The sequence below is a fragment of the Rhinatrema bivittatum genome, chromosome 1 (assembly GCF_901001135.1).
Source record: "Rhinatrema bivittatum chromosome 1, aRhiBiv1.1, whole genome shotgun sequence".
Lineage (NCBI taxonomy): Eukaryota > Metazoa > Chordata > Amphibia > Gymnophiona > Rhinatrematidae > Rhinatrema > Rhinatrema bivittatum.
Window position 1 is genome coordinate 299,461,170 of NC_042615.1, and position 25,221 is coordinate 299,486,390.

At 44.4% G+C, this 25,221-nt stretch overlaps 1 protein-coding gene across 6 annotated transcripts in view; it reads right to left on the reverse strand.

Moving 5' to 3' along the window:
- Positions 1-25,221, reverse strand: part of AIMP1 (aminoacyl tRNA synthetase complex interacting multifunctional protein 1) — a 161,539-nt gene that overhangs the window by 16,872 nt on the left and 119,446 nt on the right. For all 6 annotated transcript variants that reach the window (XM_029596858.1, XM_029596856.1, XM_029596860.1 and 3 more), the window contains one exon: positions 13,090-13,258. In XM_029596858.1, coding sequence (XP_029452718.1) covers positions 13,090-13,258 — 169 coding nt within the window. The remainder of the gene's footprint in view (positions 1-13,089; positions 13,259-25,221) is intronic.

A 25,221-nucleotide genomic window follows, 5' to 3' on the forward strand; every position in this document is an offset into this window, starting at 1 on the left:
TATTAACAATAATGGAGAAATGTCACCAGGCATAGTTTGAGACTGCTTTAAAGCAGTTATACGTGGAAAATTGATCGCTAAAGCAGTAGGGCACAAAAAGCAGTCCCAACAGTCCCGCATGGATTTGCTGAGGGATATAGACCAATTGGAAAAGAGCCATAAAGCACATGGGGGGAGGGAAAATTTTACGGGAGCTAGATAAGAAAAGAAATGAACTTCGAGTCATTCTGGATGGAGATATTCACAGTAAGCTGGATAGTTCCAGGAGCACTTATTTTGTCGAGGGAAACAAACCAGGAAAATTGTTAGCAAGGCAATTGAAACAACAGATATCCCAGAGTCATGTTTTAAAGATTAAGGATATCAAGGGGAAATATGTGATGGATAATACTAGCATACGGGACAGATTTGTCCAATTCTATCAAGAACTTTATACTAATGACCATCCTATCTCGGATGGTGACATTAATAATTATTTGATGGAGATCAAGATGCCTGCATTGACTGAAGAACAATTGAGAGCGCTAGATGGGCTGGTGTCACAAGGGGAGATATTTAATGCTATATCATCCCTTAAGCCCCACAAAGCCCCGGGTTTGGATGGCTTCTCCGGATTCTTCTATAAGAAGTATGGTAACCTGCTTATTCCACATTTGCAAAAGGTCTATAATGATTTATTAAAACAACCAGTTTTACCACCTTCCATGGACTTGGCCGGCATTACTGTATTACCGAAGCAGGGGAAGGACAAATCCCTCTGTGGTTCCTATAGGCCTATATCTCTCTTAAATTTAGTCTTAAAAATCTTAGCAAAAATATTGGCCATTCGATTGAATAAAGTACTCCCCTTATTGATACATAGCGACCAATTGGGCTTTATACCAGGGCGGCAGGCAGGGGAAAATATCCACAAAATTGTCAATTTAATGTGGAAGGCTTGCAAGACCAAGACCCCATCTGTATTAATGGCGGTAGATGCGGAGAAAGCCTTTGACAGGGTACACTGGGGCTTCTTGTTTTAGGTATTGCAAAAAGTGGGATTAGGGGAGAATTTTCAGACCTGGTTGAAAGCCATGTATACATCACCCAGGGCATGTATTAAGGTCAATGGCTCGTAGTCCACTATTTTCGATTGGGAGAGGCACCCGCCAGGGGTTCCCCCTTTCCCCTCTCCTTTTTGCTTTGTTCATGGAACCTTTGGCATCTATAATAAGGCACAATGCTGACATTAAGGGGATCTCAGTCAGGGCTTCTCAATATAAAATATCGTTATTTGTGGATGATATTCTTTTCTCAATTGCCCATTCGCAACTAATGTTGCCCATACTGGTGCAGGAACTCGACCGCTTCAGTGCTATATCGGGCTTTAAAGTCAACATGACCAAATCAGAAATTTTAAATGTCTCACTTACTGATGATCAGGCCCATTTTCCTTTTAAGTGGGCCTCCCACAGTATCAGATATTTAGGGATACAATTAGGGGCGGATTGGACGCAATTGTTTAAATTGAACTATCTCCCGTTGATGGCAAAACTGCTAAGGATCTGGATATGTGGTGCCCCTACACACTTTCATGGTTAGGGAGGGTGGCAGTTATTAAGGTGAATGTGCTCCCGAAGTGGCTATATCTGTTTCAGACTCTCCCAAACAGAAGTCCCAGCCAAATTTTTGAAATCCTTGCATACAAAGGTTTTTCATTTCATATGGTGGAAACGGCCACCTAGAGTGGCCAAGAAGATACTTTACCTACCCAAGAGACTAGGGGGATTGGCCATGCCCAATTTCTCACATTATTATAATGCGGCTCAGTTGAGGGTGGTAGTAGAATGGTCCTCCTGTACTTCCCAGAAACAGTGGATAAAAATCGAGCAAACAGAAGCTAGAGTCGCACCCTTATATAATAGGCTGTGGGGACTACCATTGAAAGACGAAACTTATCCGGTTTATAATCCCTTCACTTTGCTGACATTAAAAATCTGGAACAGATGTAAGCTAATCTTGACTAGGCCCAAAGCTGTATCACCACTTCTCCCTAAAGGTATATATAAAGGGGGTTACCTAGTAACCAATTTGGGTAATACATTCCACAAATGGGCTCAAAAAGGTATTTGGTGTTGTGGGCAATTGATAGAAGCTGATTATTATTAGAAAGGGAATGGGGAATAAAACGGAAAATGTCATGGTGAGACCGCACCTTGAATACCGGTCACCGCATCTAAAAAAAGATATAATTGCGATGGAGAAGGTACAGAGAAGGGCTACCAAAATGATAAGGGGAATGTAACAGCTCCCCTATGAGGAAAGACTAAAGAGGTTAGGACTTTTCAGCTTGGAGAAGAGACGGCCCAGGGGGGATATGATAGAGATGTTTAAAATCATGAGAGGTCTAGAATGGGTAGATGTGAATCGGTTATTTACTCTTTCGGATAATAGAAAGACTAGGGGGCACTCCATGAAGTTAGCATGTGGCACATTTAAAACTAATCGGAGAAAGTTCTTTTTTACTCAACGCACAATTAAACTCTGGAATTTGTTGCCAGAGGATGTGGTTAGTGCAGTTAGTATAGGTGTGTTTGAAAAATGATTGGATAAGTTCTTGGAGGAGAAGTCCATTACCTGCTATTAATTAAGTTGACTTAGAAAATAGCTACTGCTATTACTAGCAACGGTAACATGGAATAGACTTAGTTTTTGGGTACTTGCCAGGTTCTTATGGCCTGGATTGGCCACTGTTGGAAACAGGATGCTGGGCTTGATGGACCCTTGGTCTGACCCAGTATGGCATGTTCTTATGTTCTTTCGCTGACCTTCAATTGCAATATAATTTGCCCAACAATGATATTTTCATTATTTTAGGTACAACATTTTTTTAAGGATAGCTTTCTAAGGGATCAGGTGGTTCGTGGGATGACAGAATTTGAAAACTTGTGTTTTAAACCTGCTGTAACTAAGGGGCTCATTTCCAAGACGAATAATTGGCTGTGGCCTCGATCTAGCTCACCTAGTCCTCATCAGACGAAGTGGAAGAAAGACTGGGGAAGTAAGTGGTCTGAACAACAATGGACCCGCTGCTATATGAATGTAGCCAAAAGCACTATCTCGGCTAGCATTATTGAGACCAAATATAAACTGGTATACCGCTGGTATCTCACGCCTTTGAGATTAAGCAGAATGTACCCATCTCGAGATAAAAATGCTGGAGGAACTGTACATTGGAGGGATCATTTTCTCATGTATGGTGGTCATGCCCTAGGTTATTACCATTTTGGAGATGGATTGATAGAATGCTCACACAGGTGACTGATCTAACTGTTCCCTTTCCCTCTGCAATTTATTTGCTCTCTGCCTATCCTTCGACATGGCCAAATATGAGGATATTAGTTAACCATATTTTATGTGCAGCTAGGCAAGAAATTGCGGCCCACTGGTGTAAGGAACTTCTGCCTACTGCGGAGGCAGTCATGAAAAGGATCTGGTCGGTGCAGTACTGGTACTATTTGTTGGCCAAACAGAAAGACACTGTCGCCTATCACATCCAAATTTGGGAACCTTTCCTACGCTGGTATAAGACATTTTGAGGTTTGGAAAACATGTGCTGGCAAATCATATGGCTCTATGGTTGAAATCTTAGGGTACCCTTGACATTGGGATTCTTTGGGTGTTCATTGGTTTGAGATCATGAGGATACATTTGAAAGCTAGTTCTACAGTATCAAGAAAGGATTTATCAATAGCCCTAGTGTGTTTTGGGGAGGGGGACGTGGGATATATGGGGATAAAAATTGTTTTGGCTGGGCATGTTTATTGATAGAACGTATACTGAATATTGATAACCACTGATGTACAATGATGTTCTTTTTTATCATGTTTTAGTTGCAAATGCTATTGCCAATAAAAATTTAAATTAAAAAAAAAAATTTAATTTCAGAATATTCCTCCAGTGCATAAGGTGTACTAAGTTTCATCTCAAAAGCATTTTCTAATTACTCCTGAGGGATCTGCTGATATATTAATTTCCTCTCAAAAGCTGGATGTAATTGCCTTGTTAGAAACATCTCAAGAAGACATATTGGTCAGGGAGACCTTGGCAGTTACTTTTGCCCGTGACATGGATAGAGATCTTATTCTGAAACTTTGTTTTTTCAAGAATAGGTTCCTTTCCTTCTTAGGAGGCAGACTGAGCATTTTTCCTGATCTCTGCAGGCAAACACATCTGCAGAGGGAAAATGTTCTTATGTACAACTTTTTTTCTTATGTTTCCATGCAAATGTGTAGTAGTATATCAGGGGAACAAATTCATTTTCTATGACACAATGCAGTTGAAGTGAAAATGACAAATCGGTTTTTCATTTGTTATAGAGGTTTAAGGATACAAAATTATTGCTCTTGATCATGATCGTCTTTCCATTTCTGATCTTGAGGTTAAGTGTTGTAGAATTTGTCATTTAAGATTTTTATGTATAGTTATATTTCATTTTTTTCTCATATGTTTCTTTTTCTACAGCTTAACATTAACTACTATATAATGTTCACTTGATTAGCTAAACATTCTAATAAATAAAAGTTAAAAAAATAAAATTCACCAGGGAAAGAAAGATGATAAATGCAGGTTAAAAGAAATGGATTTGTGTTTCTTGTCTTAGCTTCCTTATTTGATTACCCTGGCTTTTCAACTAAAGAAGGCTCTACGAACCTACCAATATAGGGGAGAAAAGAAAGTGGGATGGATTTCAAACCTATACAGCTCAACTCTCGCATTTCTGTAATGTTATGATCTCTTTTTTGACCAAGATGATCAGTCACTCTGAGTGCCCAGGACTGATGATTGATGCATGCTCAGTTAAACATATGATGGCAGGCTTTTCAACTACTACATGGGTTATGCACAAATGCGCAAAGGCTGCATCCTCCTGGCCATGCACATCCAGACGGTAAAAAAAGTGGAAAAAAGTATGTAAGGAAGACCACGTCGCTGGGAGACAACAATCGAAGCTCCGTCCATGACACTGCCTGAGCCCTAGTGGAAATGAGCCCTAACCTGCTTAGGTAGTGGCTGCTCAGCATCTACATACACAGCCGTGATAACTTCCTTAATCCAATGGGCTATTGTAGCCTGCGATGCCGGCACACTCTGTTTACTCCCACCATGGAGCACGAATAGTCAGTCAGTCTTCCTAAGAGGTCTAGAAACCTCCAAATATCTCAAGAGATGTAAAGGAATATCGTCTGTTGCGACATTCCTCTACATCTCTTTCCCTATCCAGCATCATCAGGGAAATTGATTGATTCAAGTGAAAGTCTGAAACCACTTTTGGCAAAAAAGACAGAACAGTTCACAGCTGGACCACCCGCGGAGTCACTCTCAGGAACGGGTCCTGGCAAGAAAGAGCCTGCAGTTTGGAAACTCTAAGCACAGAACAAAATTACCACCAGAAAAAACTTCTTCAACGTAGGAAACATAGAAACATAGAAATGATGGCAGAAAAGGACCAAACGATCTATCCAGTCTGTCCAGCAAGCTTATGGTAGTAACTACTGTGCCATACAAGTCACCTTTATAATTATCAGTTTCTCAGCCCGTCAGAGTCAGGGCCCTTGTTGGTTGCTGTTTGAGTCCAATTCCCTGTTACCGCTTGCCATTGAAGCAGAGAGCAATGTTGGAGTTGCATCAAAAATATCAGGCTTATTGGTTAAGTGTAGTAACCACCACATCAGCAAGTTACCCCCATGCTTGTTTCTCAAGGAGAGTGTACACAGTTGGATGACGATCTCCTCTGGTAACTGAAGCCATATGGAACAGTCCTAAGACTGTGGACTCCACTGGGCAATCAGAGAGAGAATGCAGTGGCTTGCCCTTCAGCCATCCTGCACTAAGGCATCGATGCCCAGAGACTTTGGATCTTTTCTGTGACATCGCATTGCATGATGTTGCAAGCAAGTCTAGATATGATAGGCCCCAGTGGCCCATTAAGAGCTAGAATGCTTCTTCTGACAATTCCCATTCTCCTAGATCCAGACTCTGTCTGCTGAGAAAATTGGCTCTCATATTGTCTTTTCCCGCAATATGGGAAGCAGAGATCTCCTGGAGATGTACCTCTGTCCATTCCATGAGCTGGTCTATTTCCTGCAACGCTTGTTGACTCTTGGTGCCTCCCTGGTGACTGATGTAAGCCACTGTTATCGCATTGTCTGACATCGCTTGGACTGCTTGACCCTGCAAGTGATTGGAAAACCGCAAGCATGTGCTTCCAGATGACTGTTGCTCCAGAGTGACTCCTCTGCACTCCAGCGCCCCTGTGCTGTCAGTTTCTGACAGTAAGCCCCCAACCTTGGAGATTTGCATCCATTGTGAGCAGCTGCCAGCTCAGAGCCTGCAAGGAAACTCCCTTCCTCAGATGGTCTGCCTGCAACCACCATTTCAGTTGGATCATGATCTCCACCGGTAACTGAAGCCATATGGAATAGTCCTGAGACTGTGGACTCCACCGGCAATCAGAGTGTGCTGAAGAGGACGCATATGCACCCTTGCCCATGGAACCACCTCTAGGGTGACTGCCATCAAACCGAGCATTGGGAGGTAAGACCATACCGTTGGGTGAACTGCATCTATCGATAGTCGCACCTCAGCTATCAGCTTCTGAATGTGGATCTCTAGCAGAAAAACCCTGCCTTGCTTCCTGTCAAAATGAAAACTGAGATATTCCACTGTCTGGGACGGCTGTAAATTGCTTTTGACCAAGTCCACCGCTCAACCTAGCTCCTGCAGCAAGGAAACTACCTTGTGTGAGGCCTGAAGACTCTCTTCCAAGCTTTTGGCCCGAATTAGCGAGTCATCCAGGTACAGGTGGACCAGAATGCCATCCTTTTTCAACACTGCTGCTACCACCACCATGACCTTTGAGAAGGTTGTGGGAGTGGTGGCCAAACCAAAGGGGAATACTCAAAACTGACAATGTCGCTCCAAACAGCGAACTGCAGAAATCATTGATGCTCCAAACACATGAGAATATGGAGGTACGCCTCTGACAAATCCAAAGATGTAAGGAACTCCCCCTGACTGTACTGTCATTATCACTAAGTGTCCTGTTTTCATGCGGAACCGAATCACTTGTAAATGATGATAGACTCCCTTGAAGTTCAGGATGGGCCGAAAAGAACCCTCCTTCTTGGACACAATGAAATAAATGAAATAATGGGCCATATTTTCTTGCGATTTGGGCACTGGAATCACGGCCCGCAAGCTCAGGAGCCTTGACAACAGTCTCCACTGCCTGCCTCTTTTGAGGGGAGCTGCAGGGAGACTCCATGAAGACATCCTGAGGAACACTGAAAAATTCCAGAGTATAGCCATCCCTTATCACCTCCGAAACTCAGTAGTCTGATGTGATCCTGAACCACCTCCAATAAAACAGAGATAAACGACCCCCCTATTCTCCTGCTCTGGGTGGTGGGTCAGTATACATTCATCGAGGGGTTGGCAGTCACTACTACCCGAGCATGCGCCCTGTCTGGGCTGAAAGGATTGAGATCTATCCAAAGGTCTAGCCCTCTGCGAAGCCGCTCCTCTGTAGGATCAAAAATGTCTGAAACACCTAGTACGGCCTCTCGTGCTGAATGGACATGGCATCTGCTTCTTATCTTCTGGCAACCAAGGAACTTGAGACTCGCCCCTTTTAACCCTTTTTTTCCAACTCACTCCCAAATCAGAGTGATCCTTTAAAAGTCAATTTCATAAGATTAGACTTTGAAATTGCATTGGCTGACCAATTTTGCAGCCACTGCTGACGTCTGGCCACTATCACCAAAGCCACCCTTCTGGCAGAAGTATGGACCAGGTCTCAGCCCGCATCCTCCAAAAAGGCGGCTGCCGGTTCAATCACTGCCCTGGAATTCAAACCAGTCTCATCGACCTCCTGAAATAGAAGCAAAGAGGCGCGAGCCACCAGGGAGCAGCAAGAAACTATTTGCATATTCACTGCCACTGCTTCAAAGGTCTGCTTAAGAATAGCCTCAATTCTCCTATCCTGAGCATCTTTCAATGCCGCTCCTCCTTCTCCCGGAATGGTCATCTGCTTGGTGACGGAACACATCATCGCATCCACTTTTGGAAAACACAACTGCTCTCTCACCACCAGATCCAGAAGGTGCAGACCTTCAAAGGCTCATCCCCCTTTAAAATTAGCTTCCGGAGCACCCCATTCAAGATCAATCAACTCTTGAATAGCATCTATAACAGGGAAGAAACAAGATGCTTTACGCAAAGTAATCAAAATAGGATTTTTCTTTGGCTCAGACATGGGATCAATACCCAGTACTCCTAGTATCTTCAATGTCTGAGAGATTAGTGCTGGCAAATCATCTCTATGAAAGAAGCACAACATTGCTCTATAAGTTACTAACCCTGGAGGAATTTCTCTATCTTCCAGGGTGTAAGGAACTCCTTTCCTCATCCATGCCATCTGGGTCCCCTTCAGTGTGACCCGCAACAGGCTGAGATGCCTTCAGACGTTTAACCTCAGCACCAGCTTTGTGGGATTCCGCAATCTGTGATCCTGAACCTTCAAGTTTGACTGGCTCTGCTGAACATGCCTGTAGAAAGGACTGCAGTCCCTGAAAAAAATTCCACCCAAGAGAAGGCGGAATGATCCATACCAAAGCTAGGGGTCGCTGGTCTGGCGCCCACTGAGTTGCTCTCCCCTGCTGACAAACCAGTTAGGGGAGTTTCAGAACCAGGCAAAACGTCTGACAGTTCCCCCTCCGGCTTCCTTCCTGCAACCTGCTGGGAAGAGCCAGGCTCAGCAAAATCAGTTGGCAACAACTCGCCTTGAACTTCCAAGCAGTGCTGCCAAAGATTAGAGGGAATCCTTGGCTGTGATGCCCAAATATGGCAAGCTGTGCAAATCACAAGGCAATTAGGCTTGTTTGCTACTGGCACCATGGCAAAAAGGAAGCCCAGAGGCAGCACTCTCAACAACACAAGTGCTGAACAACTGTGAGTCCTACAGTGCATCCATATCCAGCAAGCCTGGACAGGATGCCCAAAAACGGACACTCAATTACAGGAACGCTTGTAGAACGCACACCCAAAACTTGGATATCCAACCTTGCGCTTCCAGATGGACACACAATCTAGACGCGCAGGTGCGAACAGACGTCAGTCACTGCTTTCGTTGGCGACTTGTGCAGAAAAAGCATGTGAACTTCATTGCGGCCTACAACATGGCATCCTATTGAAGCCTGAGAGCGGGGCCTAGCCCAAAGGATTGCTCAACCTGCCAAACTACCATGACTCCCTAAGTTCCCCATGGAGATGAGAACGCATGTCAGATCAGTGCGCCGAGGCTCGGAGACCAGAAACAGAAGAGGAGTCCCTAAATCTCGCTCTTCTTACTCTTTTTTTTTTTTTATAAACTCATTACCTGAATTCAACCCATCCCGGCCGAGTACAGTCGGTCTCCAGCAGTGGGGAGAGAGGGCTAATGCTTTCATGCCGCATTCGGCTTCCTGCACCCGCTAGCCTCTCAGCTGAAACTCTCCTGGCAGCTAAGTCCACATCAGAAACCAGATACTGGACTGAAGCACTCGACTGAGGGAGGGATCATCAGATATCACCCTCAGGAGAACTCAACTGAGGGAAGGACCATAAGGTATCACCTTAGGAGAAGGGGTACGTTTTAATCCTCTCTTTCTTTTCTTTCTTTTTTTTTAAAACAAGAAATCCCCAGTAGGAAGATACACATCCACTATCTGCTGGAGATGGAGAATGCTGGTGGGCTGATGTTAGAGCAGAACTATATATACCGTGACATCAGCTTTGCTCCGTCTCCATCTGCTGGTAGAGGTTCATAACCCACTGGGTGTGGATTAACCTATCTGAATGCTGAGAAATTAACTTTTTTCAGCAAGAGGTCTATCCTTGCAGTCTAAGTACTGTACATTTTAAACAACAGACTGATACTGTTCATAAGAACATAAGAACATGCCATACTGGGTCAGACCAAGGGTCCATCAAGCCCAGTATCATGTCTCCCACAGTGGCCAATCCAAGTCACAAGCACCTGCCAAGTACCCAAACATTAAATAGATCCCATGCTACTAATGCCAGCAACAAGCAGTGGCTATTACCTATTGAATAATAGCAATTTATGGACTTCTCCTCCAGGAACTTATGCAAACCTTTTTAAACCCAGCTACACTAACTGCCACATGTGTATACCATCTTTCATGTCTTTGTTTATTTTAGAATCTCCAAACTCAGATTCAGTTGAAATCTAGCCTCATTACCTTAACTATAATATAACATGTAAAGGTAAAGGTTTTTTGTGAGGTGGAAGGGGGAGAAAAGCAGGGATAGGACTAGTCCCTCAGTAGCAATGCCATGCTTGCATACAGGAGACATGTACTGAAGATTCTAGCCTGCTCACTGGGTTGGGAATGCTAAACACAGTAGCAGTCACAAAGAGGGAAGGAGTCTTTTGCCTTGCTCTGTAGAAACCATCTGTCCCTCATTTTTATTTGTTTTTAGTGGAGTAGGTGCCTAGTAGTTAGAGCAGTGGACTCAGAACCAGGGAAACCAGGGTTCAAATCCTACTGCTGCTCCAAGTGACTTTGGACCTCATCCTCATTCTGCATTGCCTCAGATACAAACTTAGGAGGTCATTTATTAAGCTGTGTTAGACATTAAAATAGTAAATGCCTTGAGGTAGCCTTGAGGTATTTTAAATACCATGCATTATTTTGCCCCCAACAATAATAAGATGTTAATGAGTGCTCTGCATGCAAATGTTATGCAAATACATGCAAGACAACTCATTAGTAGGCAATTTCATGGAAATAATGTGGCTTGCCTGAAAAATCGCAAGCCATGTTATTTTCATCAGAATTAGTTACAGCTCTGGAATTGTAGTTAACTTCCCCCGGGAGCATTGGGACATTAATGTGGGTCCTGACCAGGGCCGGAGCTTTTGTTAGGCAAACTAGACGATCACCTAGAGCGCCAACATTTTTGTGGCAGCAAAATCCTGCCAGTGTGAGGCATAGAGGGTTGCTGTGCTAGATCTAATACTACTAAAGAAGGGAGCTCTGTGCTAGAGCCACTGTTGCCAGTAGGAGGAAACACTGTGCTGTAGCTACCACCAATAGGTAAGTTCGGGAAGGGAAGCGCACAACTGAAGGTTTGCATAGGTTGCCAAATATTCTTGATTCAGCCCTGCTTCTGATGTTCTCAGGGCTGTCAGTTAAAGGGCCAGAGCAGCCTGAAGCCCCCCCATCACCCCAAGTGTAAAAACAAAAACCCTGCAGTCTGGAGAGACCCCCCCCCCCCAATACCTCTAGAAGTGGGCCCAATACCTGAAAAGTAACAAAGTTTTAAATAGCACAGCACTGGCCCTTCCTCTCTCAACTCCATCCCTTTATCTAAATTGCCCCTTGGCCTCTGACTCAGCCTCTCAACTCTAGCTTACTCCCCCAGACCCCTCGCAGTCATACATTTCTATAAATGGTTGGCTAGTGTGATTCGGAGCACCTCATAGGCTCCAGACTCTGCACCATCTTAGTAAAAATGGCACCAGCCAGCCACTTTCCAACTTATGCCTTTCATTCATCTGCTATACTTTCCCCAAAGAAACCTAAGCTTGGAGAGCTTGTCTTCAGGTCATGGTGAAGTTAAATGTTCCTGCACATTGTGTGCTCTCTCCAGGTAAGAAATGGGCGTAAGGTGACTGTATAAGCTGGTGGGACACCAGAAAATTTGCTGTTCACATGCGACTAATTATTTGAACATGAGGGATATTAGGCTTCTAAACTCATACCCCTCCATGCACAAAAGTGCATTAACTTTCTCACAACTACATGGCCAAGATAAAGTTAATGACACAATCAGTGCACTAGCCTTTCAAGCAACCTTTCACCCAACACAAGCAATCCATCTCAAGTCCTCTCCCCGAAATGGCTGCCCAGATCCGAGCTTTCCCTACCCCCATGAAACAACTACAAGTCTGCTCAGATGCCAACTCATTGCCCCAGCACTGACACCCTGCAGTGCCTTTTCCAAGGTCTGCTGGATCTTCTCCTCCTCCACTTCCTCCTTAAAAATTGCTGGTGTCAACACCAACTAGGAAGCAGGATGAGTGGCCACATCCTCTTTGGAACAGAGAAGTGGGTTGGTGGCAGACACTAGGACCAGTGGAGACGTTCGTGAATACCTGGCATGTCTCCTCGCCACAGGACCACTTAGGGGGAGTTTCTAGCAGGTGCTGGACATCCCCACTCTCAGTATCATCATCTGTTTTGGTCCCTGAAACCAACTTTTGTTGCCTGCCTCACATGTACTCTTGTCCCGGTCAGTGGACAAAGCCAAACTCGCCTCCTGTCCCCCACTGACTTTGGTTCTCTTTTACTGCAGAAGCCCTCTGCAACAGAGCAAAAAATAAAAAAATTGCACCCAAGTGCCTAAACTCCTCACAGCACTGTGACATCACTATTAGCCAACTCTTGCAAGAGAAAATACACATAAACTAGGAATGGTAAATCAAAGGGAGAACAAGAAATGGCTCCTACAGCACTTTGGCTAGTGTGATACTAGTAAATCAAAACTATGCAGGTTAAGTAAAGTCAAATTCTAAGCAAGCCAACAAAAGGTATTTAAGTTGAAAATGCATTTCATGTCACTGTGCTAGATCATATTGAGTTAGAGAATACTGAATTGTTTTGAGCTGCTAGGGCTTCCGTACTGCTCTGTATGTGTACCTTTCTGATTCTACCTGAGTTGAGTTGCTAGCTGCTTATAGCTTTGTTTACCTTTTTCAATAAAAGCAGTGCTTTTATTGCAAAAATAAAACCTCCTTGGCTTGTTTGTTTTTCTTTAGAAAGCACTCTTACCTAAACTATCTAGATCCTGAAACCATTTTTTTTTGGCAGCTCTTCCCCTTTAAATGAAACTTCAAAATCTGTTATCATCATTGCTCTACAGTGCCGACCCTTTTTGCATCTCTAACCCATCACAGAAGAAAGAGATGGAGGTCTTTTACAAGACCGTGACTTTTTCAAAGTACTGCTTTTCGTACTTACACACACTAGTACTGGTACTTACCAGAAAAACCTTGAAAAGTGATTCTGTCTCCTGGAACAGTGCCAGCAGGGGGATCCAAAATTTCCACTTTCTCTGGCGAGCTTGCGCACATCACCATAGCTTCAGACACCACACCTCTCATTTTTGCAGGCTTCAGGTTGCAGAGCAGCACTGCCATACGGCTCTGCATCTGCAAAAAATATTGCACAGCTTTGTGTCAGAATGCAAAAGGAGTTAAGCTGCACATTTTATGATTTAACAAACCATGGAAAACAATGGATGCAGTAAAAAAAAAAAAAAGTGTGTATATTTTTCTCTGTGCACAATGGGGTCGATGTAATACAGCGCGCAATAAGGGGATTAGCACCTCCACATCTCTTGTCCATCGCGTGGGGAAACTAATAGCACTCATCACATGCAAATGCATACTGATGAAGCTATTAGCTAATCACCCGAAATGCAAAAAAAAAAAAAAAATAATAATGTGTGTCTAAAACGCAGAGTTTTGCGCTCAGAAATTAACGCCTGCCTAGAGCAGGCGTTAATTTCTGAGCACTCCCAAAAGTTGTACAGAAAAGCAGAAAAAACTGCTTTTCTGTACATCCTCCTACTGAATATCGTTGCGATATTCAGTAGGAGGAAGGAAAACTTTTAAAAAGTTAAAAAAGGAAAAAGTAAAAAAAAACTGTGCCGGCAGACAGGTTAGGGAAACGGACCTTCAGTTAACAGAGTCCGTTTCCCAAACCCGTGGCTATGCACTGATTAGGAAAACAGTTGCCGATAAATCCAGCTTCTGTTTTCCTAACCGGTGGACGGCTGCTGACAGCCAACCTCTCATGGGCTCCCCGCTGTCAAGGAGGTGCTAGTGGGGCACAATCCCTCCTAGTGCCTCCTTGTCAACGCGACCCCTAATTTAAATATTGCATGGCACCCCCAGGAGAGGTGCCTGGGGGCGCGCTAGGAAAGCGGGTGCTGAATTCTCAGCACCCGCTTTCACCGTTCTTTTTTTTTTTTTTTTGCATTGGTCTCAGTGAGGGGGGGCAGACCAGATGCTGAACTCAAGACATTTCTTCACAAGAAAGAATCTACCGTAATTTTACAAAACATTTCATTATAATTTTGACTGAGCTCCAATGTAACTACATTTGAGCTCCAATGTAACTACATTTCCACAGCTTGTGAATCCTGGCTCCCACATCCTCTCCAGCACAAAGAACTAGATAAAACACAAAATATAGAAAACAGGTGGGTATCGATATAGTGCAAAAACAAACCACACTTTCCCTTCTGCTTCATACTGACATCTTATAAGCTGAGATCCAGATATGATGCCACTCGTCAAAGGCAAGCTTTGTCTGCAACTCAGCATCTTTTTTTTTTTTTCCAGGCGCTTGATGGGAGCGCAATCCCATTCGATCTCTATAAGATAACTGGGATATGACATCGAGGCCACTTAAACATTACGATGTTCAGACAAATTAGTTTTCTAGGGCTCCACCTAGTGTGCATTAGCTGAGATGATGATGAAAGATTGTTTTGGGAATATCTGGGATTATCATCAATTCATTAAAGGCCTGACTGACTAATGCTTTTCTCCCATGCATTCTCCTTGGGGGGAAAAAAATCTCAGTAAATCAGTCCCTAAAAGACTTAGAGGTCCATATTCAGCCACTGTACGACTTGGTTAGTTAACCGGATAAATTTATCTGGCTACTTTAGCCTACATAGTCAGTGGCATGGCTGCACCATTTAATATATCTGGCTACCTTAAAGTTAGGACAAGTCTACAGTATGACCAGACTTAGCCGGATAACTTATTTGGCTAACTCAACTTCTCCCGGTTACACCCCCTGAATGCCCCTAACTTATATGGCTAAATTCTAGCTTTCGAACTTATATCCAGTTAGAATTCAGCTGGTTGAATGTCTAAATATTCTGAGTTATCCAGCTAAAAGCTTTTAATATGGGCTGCCCAATGTCTTTATCACACAGTAACTGCAAGACTTATCTATGACTACTACTATTCCATAGTGCCATGTCTGGGGCAAATGTTGATAAGGGTACAGAAGAGCAGATTTTTAAAGGATAGATAAGTAAGAGGGTGGGCATGAAGGGTATACTGTGGTCCGTATCTTTAAAGTAAGGGCTTGGGCATGCCAAGTGGCAGATGCTATGCCTTGCCGTAGAGGACCTGGGTTAGATTCCTGGATCAGGCTTCTGCTCCCTGGGTCATTTGGGGACAGGAACGCTGTGGAAACAGCATTCACAGCCCAGATGGGGAAGAAGTCTCATCCATCACTGAGGCCTGTTACTGCAATGGCTGAGTTGAGAAGAGGGATATGAAAAGGGAATAAATCCCTGGGTAGTTGAAAATGAAGGCTCATGCGTCATAGCCCAAAGTCAGCTGATTCCAAATGAGCTGGAAGCCCAAAGCAGCAGTAGAAAACTGCTGGGGATACATGCGTAAATCATTGACAATTATTGGATTATTTCTTCATATGCACCTGTAGGCCAACAATGAAGCTGGGAAGTCTAATATGCAAGCTGATTTAGTTTCTGGAACACCCTCGGTAAAGGTGGACCCTTGGTGCTGTGATGTGGCTGGCACAGTCTAGCGAGTGAACCCACTAGGCCCACACCGACAGCTGACTGACGTGCCCTGTGGCAGGATCACCTGGAGCTTCGTCTATACCAGCCACTTCCCCTGCAGGTTGAGCCCTTGGGCTCTGGCGGCCAGAAGGACTTAGATGGGTCCTTAGGGCGATTCAGAGAGCGAGAGTCCAAGGCCATGCGAAAGTCAGGGCGGGCAACAGACAAGCCAGAAGTTGGGGCAGGCAACAAACAGAGAATCTGAGAAGACAAGCCAGAGATTGGGACAGGCAGCAGACAAGAAAGGTCAAGGTCCAAGGCAGGGGTCAGAATCCAGGAAGTCAGGCCAAAGAGAGACATAGACAAGGGCAAGGTTGGGAGAGGACTAGACTTGGCAGGACGGAACAGCAGAACAAGGCAAGGGATCAGGAGAAGGCAGGAACATGGTAACACAGAAATGCAGGACAAGAACAGGAACAGAAGAACAGAGACAAAGGCAAGGCAACACGCACTGAAGACCAAGGTACCCCAAGAGACCTGTTGCTGAGCTGTCTGATGCTATTCAGGAGGAGCCTTAAATAATGCAGGGTCTGTGATGTCATCGAAAGGCACCATGGCTGTCTTCCCACCATGGGCCCTTGAAGGGCAATGACGTCGGGTGTGCACATGCCTTAGGAGGAGCCAGAGAGTTGGCAGCATGGTGGCAGACTCTGCTGTGCTCAGGGGCATTCCAGCTGTGTGGGAGTTGGAGTCTGCCAGCGGGGTTGGGGTGAGTGTGGTGGCTTGTGGGGCTGTCCTGCAAATCACCAATCATAACAGTTTTGGCTGTGATCACACTATTGGAGATTTCCTGCTCTGCCAAGACTAATTGTGCTACCATATAAACAACTATTTCCAGCCTGCAGTAAAGGTCTCTAGTGATTTTCACTGCTAGTGACGCTATAATTTTTACTATGCTCACAGCTTCTGGTGTTCTGAGAAATTGCATCTATTTCTCCGAGGTGACCTTAGCTGTAGGGCCTGGTCTACTTGATGGAGTCTTATAGACAGATCTTTTTGATTGAGCAGCCTGGTCTGCTCAGATTGCTGGGATAGAATGTTTTTCAGATTGCTTAGACAATACTTGCTGAAAACAGCTTGAGTTAAAAAAAAATAAAAATGATGGTGGCCCTGGGACTGTGGGACCACCATCACTTGTCCCACCCCTTATGCTGTCCCTGGAGATTACAAAAAATATTTCATGAAAATTTTAAAGTCAGCTCAAGCCCTGCCCCACCCCTAATCATGTGATGGGGCAAAAGCTTGGCAGCACCATTTTGAAACATGGCCTCTACTGGGTCCGGAGTCTAGGGGGCGCTCCAGTCCCCCACTGCACCACCAGGGACAGAATTGTGAATTGGGGAGGGGTCCTGAGGGTAGGCTGGGGGTCCTGGCCTCCAGGGACAGGATTTGTTTATTGAACGGGAGGGGGTGGAGTGGGGCTTGCACCAACAAAATTTGCATGAACATTTTTTTAATCTACGGCTGCCTCCAGGGACGGAGGGGGTGAGGACAGGGTGTCTTGTGCAGACCCCTATGGTTTTTTCATTCTTTTCGAGGGGAGGAAGGTTTGACTTAGGGGCTATCAACCCCTTTAAGCCATGTCCTTGGAAGCATTGGGATGTGAATTAACATCCTGAAGCTCCCAGGGGAAGTTAGCTAAACGCTTGAGTTGAAGCTAACTCCATGTCAAAGCCGCGTTATTTCATTTGCATGGCTTTGATCAGTAAAGAGTGGTTTAGCATGCATCTGCATGTTAATTATCTCATTTACATATGCATGGCGCCAGGACTGAAATAATGCAAGTTATTTGAAATACCTTGCCTTAGCCCTGCATTAGGCTTTTTACCGTATGATAAACAAGGTTTAATACAGCTTTGTGAATGAGCCCCTAAGTTTTTACCTGAGGCAATAGAAGGGGAAGGTCATATGCAGTGGCAGCAGGATTTGAGCCTTGGCTTCTCTGATTTGCAGCCTGCTGCTTTGACCACTAGGCTGCTACTCCACTCCATGTGGAGGTCAGACGTTACTCCATGATCTGTTCACATTGGGGAAAACACTCCTGGATTAGCCTCTTGCTCAAATTTAATACTAGAGAAAATCCCAAAACTCCATTCACACAAATTTAATCCGGTACTAGTCACTTCTGGAAAAACTAGCCCAGGAGTGAAACTACTTTGGGTTTAGTGACTCTGGGTTTAATAAAGCATTTGCTTTCTATTGCTAGCACAAGTAACAGTGAGTTTGATGTGAATACACATTCATCACTGCATTAGCAGCACCTGCAAAGACAGTATTAAGAGTCCTCTGGGAATCTGCTGTGTCTTTTTTTTTTCCTAGATAGGTACCCAAACCAATTTACATAATTTATCATAAAAAATGCAATACATCAGCATATAGATTCCGTACTGGGTCTCTACTAAGAAGACTGCACCAGTGGTTTCCAGCTCCCCCATGTAGGTTGCTAGGTTGGTTCCTTCCTGTTCCTATAAAGGGAGAAACATCTAGAGAGGGTGAGGAGTTTTAGTAAAGCTTTTGAGGAGGAGGCAGGACGCTGCTATACTTGCTCCTGTTTTCTTTCCTTTTATGTTTTTTTGGGAAAGAAGACCCTTGGACTTTATAGGTCAAGGTTTGGGTTTAGAAAGAGTAGTGAAGGGGTTGGTTCTTCCCGATTTGACTGAGAATTTGCTTGGGTTTAGAAAGAGTAGTGAAGGGGTTGGTTCTTCCCGATTTGACTGAGAATTTGCTTTGTTTATTTTTGTAAAGTTCTTTTGAAGGAAGTTCTATCCACCCTTCCTTCGTTTTGGATTTTTTTGGGCTTAGTTTTGTTGTTACCTAAATCCCCCTTGCCAGAGGAATTTAGATTCCATCAGCTACAGGAAGTTGAAGGAGTCTAGGCCAGCCAGCCCTGTCCCTGCAGAAGAAGGAAGGAAAGAGAACAATGTGGCAACCCTTTTGGTGCTGATCACGTGAAATATCATCCAGATATTTTGGAGAGTAATTGGAAAGTGCCATCCATTAGGGAAGTGAGGAGGGTGATGAAACAGAAGAAATCTGAATTAAGGTATGAGAAATGGAGCTTTGAATTATGCCATCTTGACCAATTCAAGGAAGCTGGAATGGAAATTGGGATGGGATATGGAAAGAAAGATTAGATAATGCCATCCTTACAGAGTCACAGATTAATTGGAAGAGGAATATGTACTGGACTATATTGATATGTACATTGTCATTCACTTCAACTTTAAATCAACTATCTATAAAGTTACTCTGTGGAACATCATCAAAAGTCCAGCTTGCTTATAAGTGTGAATATTAAAGATTGCCTTCAACAGTAATCTCCCCCTGTCCCCCCCAAAAGGGAATCCTGGAAAGATAGTGGGCTTATGGAAGGTAATGGAGGTGAAGAGATCTTAAGCATTTGAAAACGATTTCAGCCCAGAGGTTACAAGCATAATATACAGTAACAAATATAATAATTCAAAATCCCTGAGTCTGATCTACTTCATCTCCAACACGCTCAACAATACAATAAAATTCACCAAATAGTTCAATACACAATAATACAATCCGATATTATCCTTTACAATAATAATCCAATTCAGTCTCTACCTTGCTACCCTAAAAGAGTAGGAAGAAACTCATGTGATTCAATGCCCTGCTCTATGCAGTTGACTTTTAAGAATCCCCCAAACCCATGACCCCTTTTGATTTGCAGCTTTAGGCGCAACCCAACTGGGATCAGCCTGCTTCGAGGGTGGTCCTCTTCTTCAAGGCAGCCACTGATGATGTCACAGAAGGGGGCAGAACACCAGCAGCAATGGGACTGGCCCAGCAGCAAGCAGCAGCAGGGACAGGAATCAGCTCAGCAATACCATCGGCGGAGGAGAGGTCAGCGATGGATGGACTTCCCTCTACCCATGCCCTCTAGTTGTGATTGAAGGCTCGTGGCAACAGAATCGCAACACTGGGTCTAACTGAAGTCTAACAAGGACTTGTAAGGTCTTTCTAGATTTATTACATGCAGGTTTACATTTACTGTGTGTGGTCTTGGGCCTGATGAGAAAATTCTGTTGGTGCTTCTGTTCTGGCCTTTTACACCATTTATAGAGCAAACAAGAATAAGGACAACCACATAAGATATGGCAACTAGAACTAGGCAAAAGCATGGCAAAACATTTTCTTGGGATGCAAACATGGGATCAGAATCGCATGCAGGGAGCACGATAAAACGTAAAGCAGTGATAAAGCACGGAGAGTGCTCAGAGAGCAAACAGCAAGTGCAGACATAAAAATAATAATAAAAAAAGCAACTACCTTTCATTCTGAAGTTGCATAAAAAGATAAATACAATATACAGAGACAATAAAGGAAGAGAGATCTATGAATACTACAGAAAGAAGCAACTACAGTCAAAAAAATGGGCAAACTGATAAAGAATCTAGATAATAAGAACTACTGCTTTAAGGATCTCAGCAGCCTTGTCCTTAGCAAAAACAATATTGGTGCGGAACAGATATGCAATTACCAGCTGTTTTTTTTCTCTATTGATGTTTTAGGTTGAACTTTTTTTACATGCATAAAAAAAACTAACAAATAAATAAATAAATTTATGCATATAAAATGGCTTGCTATAGAATTCCCAAGGATTGAGCGTTGTACCTGTGGACCCTTGGGTTAGGGTCAGGGAGGGGCCCTGCAAATTCCCACCATCAGCAGGCAGACCCAGGCGAAGCAGAGACCTGTTGGGACCTTCACTTATACCGGCTCACGTTCCCCTCGGGTTGAGCCTTTGGGTGCTGGGGCTGGCAGGACTTAGGTGGGGTCTCTGTTGATGGCAGAACAGAAGATCTGTAGTAGCTAGGTTTGTAGGCAGGTGTCAGTAGGGCATATCCGAGTTCAGAGGCAGTCAGTGGTCAGGCATATCCGGGGTCCAGGCAGTGGTCAGAGGCAGGCAGCAGTTGGATGTAACTAGGGTCCAAGCTGAGGTCAAAACCAGGTAGGGACGGATAGGCAGGGCGAGAGGGCAGGGACAAACACAAGCGGGCAGCCTGGAATGAAGACAGAAGACAAGCTGGGCGAAGACAGAAGACTGCAATGCATAAAGTAACATGCTCTTCTAGGAAGTAGCTGGATCTGTTCTTGAGGTGAGTTGCTTCCGGGGAGCTGCCCTTATATAGGGCTGCACTGATGATGTCATCACCAGGGGCCGCAGGGAATTTCCCGCCGTGGTCCCTTAAAATGGCAGAAAGTGGTGTGCAAATCTAGAGGGAGGCGCAGCACGTGTTGTTGGCGGTGTTCTTCTGGCAGTGTCTCGCTGTGTTGAGGAGCAGTGTCTTGCCGCATAGCTGGCTGATGGCGTTTGCTGCACCGGGGAGCAGCAACTGGCCTGGCTAGGGGAGGTAAGTGCAGCGGTTCACAGGAGCAGTCAGCGGACTGCCAAATGCAACAGTGTGCATGTAAAAGTATGCACCTAACCCAATTATGCATATATTTTTATTTCCACAAAGACAAGGGTTCTGAGGGCGGAATTTGGATTTACACATAATTTTTTTATTTTTAAAAGTATGCGCGTAAATTAGCATGTACAAGCTATGCCCTGCAAAAAAGCAGGAGTAACTTTGTGTGGGTGAGTTTCTGCGTAATTTCACACAATTCTCAAAGCGAACTTATGTGCTTTGAAAACTAGTGTAACATGTGTACAGCTGCCGCACATGTTACCAGCAATTTTATAAATGTGCCCCCCTTATGGCCCCTGTTAATTACATTTATATGGACTTTTAGAAGTGGCGTACCTAAAGTATTTGGCACCCTCCAAGGTTCACTTCTCCATCCCCTCTCCCTCACACAGGCTCCCTCTCTCTTTTGCACACACTTTCACACACCCATGCACACAGGCTCCTTCTCTCACACTCAAATACACACACCCTCACACAGACTTTCTCTTGCACACATACACTCTCACATAGACTCTCTCTAATGCACACACCCCTCTCATAGGCTCCATATCTCTTGGGTAAACATGCACTCGCATGGGCTTCTTCACTCACGCACCTCATACACTCCTGAACATAGGCTCTCTCTCACTCACACATGCCCCTTCACATGGGCTCTCTCTCACAGACAAACACACACCCTCACAAAATCTCTAGCTCACAAACACCCACACTCAGGCACATAGGCTCCAAATTACACATCCTTCCTGTGCCTGTCATTCTGCGCTCACTCACACTCATGGGCCGTGTTGATGTCAGCTGTTCATGGCCTCTCGGCCGTGACCCGCTCATGGCCCACTGGTGCCTCCCTTGCAGCCCACTGAGGCCTCCATCTTCAATCATGAGCGGGATGGTCTCCGCTCATGGACCATCAAAACTCCTTCCACTTCGGCTGCGAACGGAATGGGCTCTACTCGCTGCCCATTGAGCCCTCCGATTAACTTCGGCCATGAATGGGATGCATTCTGGGCGCGGCCAACTGGCATCTCCTTCCTCTTTTGCCACGAGTGGAATGGGATCTGCTCACTGCTGCCGGCCTCCCTCTTCTTCAGCTGTGAGCGGGATGGGCTTCGCTCGTACCCGCTGACCTTTCTCCCTCCTGGCACACCCTCCTGGCTGTCACTCAGGGTGGACTGCACCCCAGCATCCCCCTCCCAGTACGCCACTGCTTTTAAATCACTCTTCATTTCCCAATGTCTTGCCATTTCCCTCTTTTGCAGCCTTGAATCACCAACAGTCATCTATCTCTATAATCTGTTTCCCAGTGGTAGTTGTAGGGGTACAGATGAGCTACACTTAATGCTTCTCAAAGTGAGAGCTAAAGGGGATCACACAAAATACATTTTCCTCATACAAAAGAATGAAGGAAACAATCTTAAAACCTTATTCAGGATTAAACCTTAAATCATTTTGTCCTTCCTGGCCTGGGGACCTGGAAAAGATTACCTTTAGAAATTGTAATGTCCTCCAATTTCCTGCATTTTAAGAGAAAATTGTGGGTTCACTGTGCAGGCTTGTGAAATCATACGTATTGCGATTAAATATTAGATAAACAGTTCATGGTGAATTACACGAGTACTATTTTTTTGGTTGGGGTGTGTCTGTATATTTGGGGGGGGGGGGGAAGCCAATCTAACTCCCCTTTAGCAGCCTTCTTTTGAGTGGCTGACAGTATAACAACATCTCCTAACTAAACTTGACATTTTTATACCAAACAGTCCCATTTCCTCTCCAGCAGTTCCAAAGGTTGCTCCCTCCTGGTTTTCTGCAGGTACTTATATAATTTGTCTGCCATCTGCCTTTGCACGATTACATCATACTGCTTAAAATGAATTGAAAAATTTTTTTAAAGCCCTCCTTTCTCTTCAGCCCTCCCCCCCGACTTAATTTTTTGGCCTGCTGTTCTTTCTGGAAGAAGTTAAATCCTTTTGATTAATCCCAGCTTGAAACGCGATGGGAGCGGTCGAGCCGAGAAATTGTCTGTAATGTCGTTTCTTGTCTGATTTCTCACCAAAGGGCCAGATGTGCACGGGGGGTTTCTCCCATTTTGTGTCTATGGGGAAAATGCTTAGCAAGTATAACTGTTTCTGAAACATGCTAAAAAAAAAATTATTTTAAACTCCGTGTTCTGCTACATTCACAACCACCAGTAAAATTCAGTTCACCTCCAGGTGAGTGGGACTGCAAGGTACAAGCCAATATCGCCCCCTCTCTTGCCAAGGCATGTGTCACCCTCAGGACCAAATTCATTTTTGTTGCAGGGAGGGGAAGGTTTAGAAAAAAATTTTCAAAGCACAATTTTTTTTTTTTATTATTATTATTTATTCATGTTTACCTAGGCAATTCATGCATAAATGCCTATTTCAGCACAAGTGGGGTATGCTCAAGAGTAACATAAAAAAATATTTCTGGAATGGCAAGAGACAAAAACAGCAATGGGAATTCAAGAAAGCCTGGTCTAAGAATGGAGAATCCTTAGTTGCGAAGATGTGAGTCGAAAGCCAGAGATAAACTGAGGTCTATGGCAATGCAATTGAAAGTACATTTGGTAGACTAAATGGGTCTTCGGTTCAAATCTCATGTGGCTACCAGGCCACATTTGCCCATGAAGAAAATCTGTAGAACTGAAGCAGATTTTCAGAAATAATGCTCCAAGTTAAGGGGATTGTACGGAACTTAACATTGCAAGGGAAGGTGTATTCATCTACTTCTGCAATGCTCGTATCTCCCCTGAGCAATAAGTGATCTTATATTCTCTCTAACTATGCGGCGTACGGATTTCAGAAAACAGATGGAACAGTTTTCTGCCTCGGAGTTCTCTTAGACACTCTTTAAAATGAAAGTAGGGAAGTACAGTCATTTCTAGTAATAACCCTCCAGTTCAAGGGGATTACGGAAAAAAATAAATAAATAAGAAGGAAAGACTTGCCATCCACTTCTGAAACGTTGTGCCTACTTTCAGGCAAAAGATTATCACCCCCGTGCTGATGGTAATAGACTGAACTGGCCGTGTGTTGATATTGATCCTCTCCCTCCATGGCCTTTATGGCTCAGTGGTGGCTGCTTTGGTCTCTGATTTAAAGTACTACCATGGCTGAGCTGCCAAAGAGGACCCACCATATATTATTTTGGCCGTACCGGACGTTACTGGTTATAATGCATGATACATGCTGGTTTGCAGCCTTTGGGGGTTATCCTAAATTTTGGGGTAGAAAACCCAGGAGTACCTGTCCACTGGCTGGTTACTCCCATCAGAGCAGGCAGAGAATGAGGCCCGAGGACAGGAGGAAGAGTGAACTACGCTGCACCCCGCTGACAATCATGAGTAAAACATTAACAAAGGACCACCGCAGATGAAAGGGAGCAGTGTTTGCTGTGACATGGCATTTTCGGGCAGGCAGATGTTGGCAGAACATTGTTGCGCAATAAGCAAAGCACAGAGGGAGGTGGAAGGGTCCGAGCTAGTGCAGCGACAGGAACATATGCACATCCCCACAGACTGCGGCACATAATCTGTAAGGTGCCTCATGCGTGTTGTGTTGAAGTGCAGTGCAGTCCTCTCATGACGACCATTCTGGGCATCAGAAGGAAGCATTTCAGAGATCTAGGCCCTCCCCCCCATGCTCACACACACATACACACACACATTTAGGAAGAAAGCAAGAGCAACCACTAAATGGCATGCTTTTCAGCAAAAGTGACAAATTTTAAAAGGACACCATCAGGATTTACATCATGGGACAAAGAATTATTTGAAAAGGTGCATGATATTTCTACATTATTTTAACAGTTTTAGCAATGCCTTCTAATGTTTTGCTATGTTTTTTGCTGTTTTCTTCCTCCCCTTCCATTGCTTCTGATATTCAAGGCATTATATGGACCTGTTTTTATGCATGATAGTGCAGCGGTTGGTAAACCTTTTTGTGCTGGGGCCCCTTGACACAGCATTCAAATTTCCACTACTTGCTGCAGGCATCTCAGTATCCAGCAGGTTTAAGCGCCATCGTTAGCACCCAAGGAGCCTCTTCAA